Raw genomic sequence first — 10,052 nt, 5'->3', positions numbered from 1 at the left:
AAAGAAAAAAAAAAAAAAAAATTCTCAAAATTGTATTTTAAAAAATTATTTGTAGCCTACGTTTATTCTAAATATATAAATATATAATAATTAAATCTGAATCATGCACTATATTTTTAAATAAAATTTTAAATTTTTTTTTTTTTTGGGTACCTAAACTTGTTGATTACCGACAGCCTCCCCAACAGTTTTGTCAATAAGAATCAGAACCCTTTATATAAAAAATTTTAATGTTTAATTTATTTCATGTACTCTGCACTTTATGGAAAATAATAATAATAATAATAAATTATCATAGGAATATTTAATCAGACTTGCCATTGAATGTTCATATTTTGTCTGTGAAAAGAGCCTCCATCTTAATTAACAAATAAAAATTCAACATGATTGAAAACTTTCAACTCAATTCATCTCAAACAAACAACGGTTAATCATAAAAATTTGTTAATCATAAAAATTAAGCTCATTTTATAAACTTTAGTAATATTCTCAATATATATTTCAGTCAAATATCCAGTGTTTTAGGTTATACAAATGAAAGCAGTCAACAAGAACGAATTTAAAAAGAAAAAAAAATTTGACAATCCTTATTCTCGATTGACGTAACACTAATAATGATAGGAACAAAAAAATTCAAATACAAAAAAGGAAAATATTTTGTACCTCAAAATTTTGTGGTTCAAATGGTTTAAATTTGTCAAAACGACGACGTCGTTTTACACTCATTTACTTTCAAAACGACGTCGTTTTGAGTGATTTGAGTCATTTGAGTCACAAAATTTTGAACTACCTAACATTATTGTACAAAAAAATATTCGAAAAAATAGTGTGCAGCCAGATTCAAAATCTATATTATGGGACTTACACTTTTTTTCTTAATATTTTTCTGTGTTTTAATTTTTAGTCCCTAACATCACTGAAACTGGACTGGGCTTCTAGTAAGAAGGATTGACATAGTTGCAATTCGCTCGGATTTCGCCTCCGTCTTCACTGGAGTAGTCCTGAATGTTTCCAAGCTTGGCCATCGACACCGCCATCTGGGAGTAGAAAACCGGGGGCTGGGTAGCCATTGCTGTCACAAGAGGGAAAGTTCTAGAATCAGAGTAGAGAATTTGATCAGTGGGTAGGAGTCCCATGTTGTTTTCAAGGTTTTTGTAGTATTCAATATCAAAGGTCTTTGGGGTTGTGGCATCAAGATCCACATATTCGGAGGCCCATCTGCATTTTCTCCTCAGGTAGTTCAAGTATTGTGGGTTGATTGACGGGTCGGGTTGGCCTGTTCCCTGGAAGTTGTATAGCCTGTATTGTAGTGCACTGCAGGTACTCCGTCCTATGGTGTGCATTCCTGAAAAACCATATGACCAAGTAGTCATAAATACAAAAGGAACATAGACATGGTAGGAATATATATAGAGCAAGGATCCTCTAGAGTGATTTTTTCCTAAAGTTTCCTAGAGTGCTATATTGTGTGGTTGAGATTTACTGGCAAGTCACATCAATTTTTTTGATGTGACTTGCCAGTAAATCTCAACCACACAATGTAGTACTCTAGGAAACTTTAGGGAAGTTTCACTCTAGAGGATCCTTGGTGATATATATATAGACATTAGATATTGACAATCAACATGGAATTCACATGAATAGACAAATTTTATTTAAATTTATAAGTAAAAATGGCGGATACAAAGAGGGGGCCACAGCTGTCCCAAACTTTTAAAAATTTCTCATAGAATGCTATAAATTAATTTTTAGGTGTTTATGATACAAAATAGTATTTTAGCGTATGAAGTATAATAGATTTTACATGTGGTCGCTCCAAACTTCAACAATTCCACTTAGGTCTTATAGGGTTTTTTTTGGATGTTATTATACAAAATAGTATTTTGGTTCTTAAAAATCTACGAAAGCTTGCTTGAACTATCCAAAATTTTCACTTAGGTCATATACCTTTTTTGGGGGGTATTTATGGATACTATTTTAGCCCCTCCCAAATTTCTAGATTTGTTCTTTGTTAGTGAGACCTGCTTGTAGAAAATCTTATTTCTTTATGTACGTTTTGTATCTGATGATTTATATATATCAAGAAATTAACTTATCTATGTTATTTTAAGAAATTGGATTAGGGATATAGGGGATAATTAATACCACAAATTTCTTATTTCTCCTTTTATTATATATAATTAAGGAAATGTTAAGATACACACTTCACACCCCTTAAATAGTGTATACCATATGTATCTTATAACTACAGAAAAAAATGGCATAACTCTATACTTTTTTGATTCATAACTAAAATCAAATAAAATAAAAAAGTCATAACTAAATATCTATCATAATTGAAAATTAATCATAACTTTAAAAAAAAATAACGTAATTAAAAATACATATGATATAAGATTTGTATAATAAAATTCTCCATATAATTATTAGATGGAATTATATATCTAAGAAAATACTTGAGACCGTCACTATTTTTGGCCCTCACAACCCCCGTAACCACACATTATGTTTTTTTTTTCTTTTCTCTCCTCCCTCTCTCTCTCTCTCACAAATGTGTGGGGGTGCTGGGGTGCTGGGGTCTGGATCATTTCCCATATATCTATATATATTATGCGATTGTTTGATTCACAGGAAACTAATTGCCCCAAGGGACAGGATTCAATAGTCCTCTGCGGATTAGCAGTCCGAACCAAACTAAAAATTTGGCTAAATAAACTTCGAATTAGGGAAAATTGTGTAGGTGCATGAAAGAAAATTGTGTAGTTGGCTCACCTGAGAGGACAACCAAATCAAGAACATTCAAGCCCTTGGACTGGAAAAACTCAATAAGATCGGTGACCTTTTCATGACCCATTGGCGCCATTTCCGCTTCAGCAGCATGAGAGACTCGGCCATCTTTCCTTCCATAAGGTACCATCCAGAAGGGACCTCCGACCTCAACGGTGGCATCTCTTGCTGCAGCTGTTAGAATGTCCGCGCAAGACAGTGTCTTTGGACACTTCTTCTCAATCTCTGCTTTTATATCGTCGATCACTTCAAATCCCCTCAATGTCTTGCTTGCATTCGCTCTCCTCTCGCTTCCATCGTAGTCCAGTAGTATCGAAGCATCACATCCCTACAATTTTGCGTACATATAACAAAATTATATCAAGTCTATAAAGATAGAATTAACGAGAATGTACGTGTTAGCATTACAAAATATTAATTAGTCTTGTTAAAATAATGAAAATATCAGTGAATGAATATATATCTAGTGGGCTCTACTATTTTGACATTTTTGATATTTTCTAATTTAATTTTGTGCAAGTCTCGACGGTAAAGTGTAAAATCTACATTAATGGTGGTAGAATTATTAAAGACATCTAACTCAAAATCAATTGATAATGGGTGGAGGGGTCTCTCGATCTGTACATACAATCCGATCACATGTGAAGGTGATATAGAGGCAAGAGAAATGCACTCAGAGCTTCGAATTAGCCCATGAGAGACCATTCAAGATATAAGTTTGATAACTATGTTAAAATTATTAGAGATATTCAATTCAAAATTAATTGACAATAAGTAAAGAGATCTTTTGACTATATGAATTAAGTTTTATAGCTTATAACGATGATATGAGACAAGTCTCTACACACAGAATTAACTACAAAAATTAATTGGCAATGTACACATCAGTCTAATGGGATCGACATTTTTTATTTTATTTTATTTTTTTTGGAATTTAATTATGTCAACTATATTGTAATGAAAAAGGAAATTAAGACATACCCTGATGGCACAATCATGGAAGTGAAGCCTTATGAGACTGGGTGCAATGGTGGAGTCCTTCTGAACCCATTCCTTAACTTTCCTGCTGATGATACCTTCAACACCAGGGCAGCTCTCATCATAGTATGGAAATGACAGGTCATCCACCATAGACAATATATCCTGAGTCATCTTGGGACTCTTCAGAGATGGGTCTATTTTTTGGGGATCATATGCATATGAAGCTGAGACTGAGACTGATGAAACAATGTGAAGAACAACAAGGATGATAGCAAGGAAGGAGATAGGGGAATTCATGATCATATCTTCTTCAATTGAATCAGTCTCAAGCCAATGCAAATAGAGAAGAGCTTGCTGTGTTTTTTGATTTTTAAAGTGTTGATGTGTTTGATTTATATAGATGTAGATATAGATTGCACGTTGTTGCATAGAAAGATGTTGGAAGAACAAAAAAACTACGTGAGACGCACCATTGGAGAATGACGTGCTAACATGTCTGAGTTGAGTAATGCACTTTATATATATATATATATATAGTTAAAGCAATGTGACCACCAAGCTGGATGCCCCAAAAAAAATTTAATAATAAGATGCTAATGTTATCACTATGGGAGACATATTTTCAGCTTGCGAATTGAAAAATTATTTAATATTTTTGGAGTCATGTTTTGCCTATGTTAATCGGTATTTTTTATTGTTTCTCAAAACTATAACAAAAAAAGGTAATGGGTCTTACTGTATGTGGTATTAATTATGTATCATCTAACCAAGTTGTCAGTTCGGTGGCAAAGAATTTTTCTTATATTTATTTGGGGATTCTCTTTCTATCTTTAATAGTTTATGTATTTGTAATAATGATAGACTGTATTTGATATCCATTATGATTGTATTTTTCTTTTCTTTTTTTTTTCTTTTTTTTTTATTGGCAGGAGATAATTTAAAAATATGATGAAACTTGCATGAGATTGGACATTCATGTTTGTGATGATTTTTTTTTTTTTAATATTATATTTAATAGATAAATTACTAATGTAAGATGGAAACTTACGTTAAATTTGACATTCAATAATGGTACCTTGTACAACAATAGTATATCTACTGAATTTTGAGTCGTTCAAATTATTTGAATCTGTGTATGTCAGTCATCCGAATAGTTGTCCTGTCGATTATTCAAGAGAATGCTAATCATCCAAACGGATGCCAATTGATACACTAAATGACAAGAGTAACAGTTGTAATTGAAAATAGTGACACCGATCGTCCAACCACGTCATTCAAGGGGAGTCAAACTAACCTCTATTTCGGTCGATCAAGCATGTGCTCAACACTCACACAAGAAAGATTCCAAACGATTAAGGAGAGTTTTACAAAATTTTATCATTGGTCTATGACTGTAAAGTGCATGGTGTCCCATTTACTTATTTTTAAACTTTTAGGCTAGAAAACATATCTGCCCACGAGAGGTTGGGCTCAGGACCAATGCATCGGGTTGGGGTTTTTGGGCCATGTTGAATTTTGTATACCTAGGCCCAAGTCTGCTTTAAGGGTGAGGACTAAGGATGGGCCGGCCCCAAGAGGCCCAAAATTTAACATAATTGCATTTACTTCTCTTAAAGATTTAGCCCCCGTTTGGCATTCATGTGGGGGTTAAATAATCACAAAAAGACAAAATTGACAACAAAAACTAATAAGACAAAATACTATTTTTTTACCAATAATCATTATACTTTTTTTCTTACAAAAGTCAAAAAAGCCTCAAAACAAAAACCAAACGAGACTAAAAAAGTCACAACACAAAAAGTTAGTTATATTAGCCAATGCCAAAAGAGCTCTTAAATTACTAAGACTATATGATGTTTTCAGATTTAGAGATGAATTTGAAGAGAGAAATGAAAAATATAAATAAAATGTAAATAAAATATAATTACGTTTCACACACCACAACCTAATACTTTATCTCATTTTAATTAATAATTCAGTATGCATATGACTGGGAAAAAAAATAATATTATCATATATTTTTTTGAGATAATCTTTTTACTTTGTTTATCCATCCATATATATGTATATATATATATATATATATATTTTTACTACACTCCATTTGTATTGATGTTATTAAAAGAAATATTGTTGTAATTATGTTAAATTTGTGAAATTTATTATAATTGTTTTGAATCTCAAGGGTGGCCAGTGTAATTACCCTATGTATAGATCCGTGATGTTGCTCAAATGGACTTGAGAGGGAATCAAGAGGAATTAAGGTGCCGACATGATTGCTAAGAAGAAAGTAGTTAAAAGCCTCAAGAGATACTCGGTGAGTTATGAGAACGATCAACTCAAATCTCATTAGAAATCTCTAAAATTGGGTTTAAGCAATGGGAACATGCTCTTGTGGGTTATTTTATTGATAGAAAATTGTCTTTCTTCCAAGTGAAGACTTGGGCTTACAAGTTGTGGAAGGAAAATCTTGAAGAGGTTGTAACCTTAGATAATGGCAACTTTGTTTTCAAGATGAAAAATGAAACTTTAAATCCATTCTTGATGAGGGGCCTTATTATATTGGGAGCAAATTGATTGTTATTAAGAAATAGCACCCCGATATGATCCTTACTAAAAATGCCTTCTCAAGTATACTGATACGAATAAAATTTTTCAACGTGCCGCTTAAACTTTGAACTGAGGAGGGATTGAGTTACATAGCAAGTTTTATGGGTAATCCATTGTACTTTGATGAATTTACTCAAAACCATAACCGGTTAACATTTGCTAGAATTTGTATTGAGATAGAAGTTACTAAAGATATTCCACCCTCCTTTGTTGTAAACTAAGGATATGGAGAACCGTTCGAAATCAAAGTAGAAGTTCCTTGGAAAACCCCAAATGCGTGGAGAATGCAAAATATTTTTGTCCATATAAACCAAGAACTCAAGCTCCTAGTAAACTCAAACAAGAGTGGAAGGTCAAAGAAGTGGTCAAGACAAATGAGGAAGGCAAGCCAAGTGAATAGGTAGAAGTGAAAAAAAAAAAAAAAAAGCAAAGACATCATTCAGCATGCTTGGTTATCGTTTTTTAAAAACACTTTTCAGAAAATTCTACTTTCTTATTTTCCGTGTTTTTTTTGTTTTTACTGAATTTTTTTAATATTTTGAGCAATTTTTTAAAAATTTTTAGACATATCTAACATATATATATCTAAAAAGTAAAAAAAAAAAATGATAAAAACCTTTTAAAAATTCACTAAATACCAAAAATAAAAAAAAATACCGGAATTCAGTACATTTTTTTATATTTTTATGTATTTATTAATTTTTAAAAATATTTTTTCACAAATTTTTTACTTTTTAGATACATCTAAGTAAGGTGCATCTAAAAAAGTAAAAAAAAAATGTTTAAAATTTTAAAAACATTCACTAAAAACAAAAAAATACGAAAACCAAAAAACTCAGCTTTCAAATAACTTAATTCAAAAAAATCAAACCAAACACACTGATTAATGCTCCTATGAGTAACTTTGTTCCTTCACCTCCTCCATCTTGGTCAAATGCATTTGATATTCCCAATACTTGTGTAGCCAATAAGGAGGTTTCTTTTTTGTGCATATCTTAAGAGCGTGCTTAATGCGAATCACTCCTCTTTGAAAGTGAGTAACCCCTCGAAAGATATTCCAAATGAAAATGCTTCAAAAGTGTTAGAATTTACCATAAACCTACCACCACTACCACCTCACCTACTCCACTAAACCTAACCCACTACACCACTACCACCTCCACTTCACCTACTCTCCAACCACTACCACCTCCACTTCACCTACTCTCCACCTACTCCCAAACACACTCCTATATAATAGGAATCCTTGTAATTGTAATAAATACAACACATATCAATCAATCAGAAATCAATCAATAATATATCATTTTTAACATGGTATCAGAGCAAGGTTAAGACCTTAGTATTTCTCGCTTCACCGGCGGGCGGCAACCTCGCCTTGGCCGCCCGCCGGACCTCAACCTAGTCCGCTAGAATTTTCTACACATACCTTGAAATTTCTTTGCGTCCACCACCTTCACGTCCAACTCGTTCGAGTCGCAGTCCTTGTCTCACCAAGCTCACACCAGAGTAGAGAAGTCTAGGCCATTGATGTGAAGATCTTTTCTACAACTAGGCCTTTACTCACTCCCTGAGGTTTCACTTCAATAATGAACTGGCCACTTTTCACTACTACAGGTTCATTTGTGAGCACGCTATCAAGATGGTCTAACATCTCCTTGGCCTGGCTGGATCCAAAACCTGGATCTGCATCCTGATGGTGCCAAACCAATGCACTCTCCTTTGTTTCAATGGAAGAACCATCAGTAGCTTCTGTATATAACGTCATGACAGGCTCAGCTATCTGCATCCACCTAAAAACGCTGCTATGCCCACAAACTTCCCATGCCTGGCCCTCAGACCACCTCATGAAGTATCCGTGTTCAACTGCAATACCAAGTTCCTTGCATGGCGTAAACCACTTGCCTAAACTTTCCGCCCTTCAGTCAGCATGTAGTGTGCATACTCGAAATCAATCGCCGATCTGTTTGGTATGAATCTATCCCATTTTTCTCGAGAACTTTTCCTATGAAGAAACTGTTCTTGAAGGGGGCATCGAGTTTGTGCTTTCCCTGTTAAAGAGTTCATGGATCCTGCATCCATTGTTAGCACTAAAAATAGAGAGAGAGAGACATTCTGAAACCAATACCATTGAGCCATTAGCAGGCCAAGAGAGCATCGATTTTGTCAATCTGGTGGCTTCCGCAGACCCGAGTACACTTTCTTGTCCCACTTCACTAACACCAATGAAGAAATCTTCAACTAAGATATCCACCACTGCCATCACACACATACACCATACCCAGCACATACACAACCAGCACAAGAGCTACCCACACTGATACATCCACTTTCTTTTCTTTTCTTTGTTTTATATCACTCACACTGATACACGTAGAAGACAGCACATGGGGCATCCACTTTCTTTTCTTTTCTTTTCTTTTTTTTTTTATATCACTCACACTGGTACACGTAGAAGACAGCACATGGGGCATCCACTTTCTTTTCTTTTCCTTTTTTTTTTTATATCACCCACTCCATACTTATTATTATTATTATTATTATTATTATTATTATTATTATTATTATTATTATTATTATTATTATTATTATTATTTATTCTACTTTTTTTTTGACAGGTTATTATTGAAACTACCAACCCATCATTCCACCGCCCACTCCATACCTATTTTTTATTATTATCATTATTATTATTATTATTCTTCTTCTTAAAAAAAATAAAAATAAAAATAAAAAAAATACCAAACACCATTGCAAACAATTTACAAATTTGCACCACCAATCATCTTTTATTCATCTCAGGGCACACCCCCGATCACACTTTTACACAAAAAAAAAAAAAAAAAACAAACAAAACAAAACAAAACAAAACAAAACAAAACAACCAACAAACAAACCACCCACATCCACAGGTGAGATTTTTCTTCTCTACTCTGCCGCCGGTCTCTTCTTCTTGCCTCCGTCCTGGGCGGCCCTTGCCGGTGTTGCCTCCGTGTTTCCCACTCCACTGGGCATGATCACTCCCCCATACTCCTCCACTGCAGCATATGGAGGACCTCCAAATCGGAACATCACGGTGGCCTTCCGCTTCAGCTCCTTGTTTTCTGCCCTTAGCACGCTTATCTCTGCTCGCGCATCCTTATACATGCGTTGGAGCAAAGTCAGCTGGGAGTTTAAATGCTGCACCTCATTTGTCCTACTCCGCAGCCGATTCGACAAGTTTGTGACCGCCGTCATGCTTTCCACACATGCCTTCAAAGTATACTGATTGGCCTCCACATCTGACTGCCCTGTCATTCTTTGCTCCACAGCCCGCATCGGAAAGTTCAACGGAGCAAACTCCGGGGCGCTTGGTTGAGTTTCCAGTGCCACCGCACCAGTTCTCTCTCTCGTTGACTCGTTGAGGTCGGGAAAGAGGGTGAGCAGCCCGCGGGAAGACGATGAAGCCATTTTCTAGGCAACAGAGTGTTACACAGTATCTCTCTCAGAAATCTCTCTCAGAACACAGAGTGTTACAGAATCTCTCTCAGAACTCTCTCTCAGAATATCTCTCGCAGTTTTTTTGCCTCAGCCTCAGCCTCTGTCTTATAGCCGAGGCAGCCACGCGCATCGCGCGCCTCTTACCAACAGCCGACAACACGGGCGCGCAAGCCAAGGCGCCCACGTGCCTCGCC

The 10,052-nt window shown here is 34.9% G+C and overlaps 1 protein-coding gene and 1 pseudogene across 1 annotated transcript; both read right to left on the bottom strand.

The window, feature by feature from the left end:
- Positions 1-534: 534 nt before the first annotated feature.
- Positions 535-4,185, bottom strand: LOC114309258 (Peroxidase superfamily protein). The gene is made up of 3 exons (XM_082888599.1): positions 3,769-4,185; positions 2,773-3,115; positions 535-1,345 (listed from the first exon to the last, which is right to left on the bottom strand). Exons 1-3 carry the CDS (start codon positions 4,069-4,071, stop codon positions 936-938), a joined length of 1,056 nt encoding a protein of 351 aa, XP_082744725.1. The 5' UTR covers positions 4,072-4,185; the 3' UTR covers positions 535-935.
- A 3,712-nt stretch (positions 4,186-7,897) lies between these two features.
- LOC145799227 (putative alpha,alpha-trehalose-phosphate synthase [UDP-forming] 7 pseudogene) lies at positions 7,898-8,227 on the bottom strand (annotated as a pseudogene).
- Between the last annotated feature and the right edge of the window lie 1,825 nt (positions 8,228-10,052).

Source organism: Camellia sinensis, chromosome 9, assembly GCF_055761805.1.
Source record: "Camellia sinensis isolate YWXY chromosome 9, ASM5576180v1, whole genome shotgun sequence".
In the NCBI taxonomy this organism is placed as follows: domain Eukaryota; kingdom Viridiplantae; phylum Streptophyta; class Magnoliopsida; order Ericales; family Theaceae; genus Camellia; species Camellia sinensis.
This window is presented reverse-complemented; position numbering and strand designations above follow the sequence as displayed.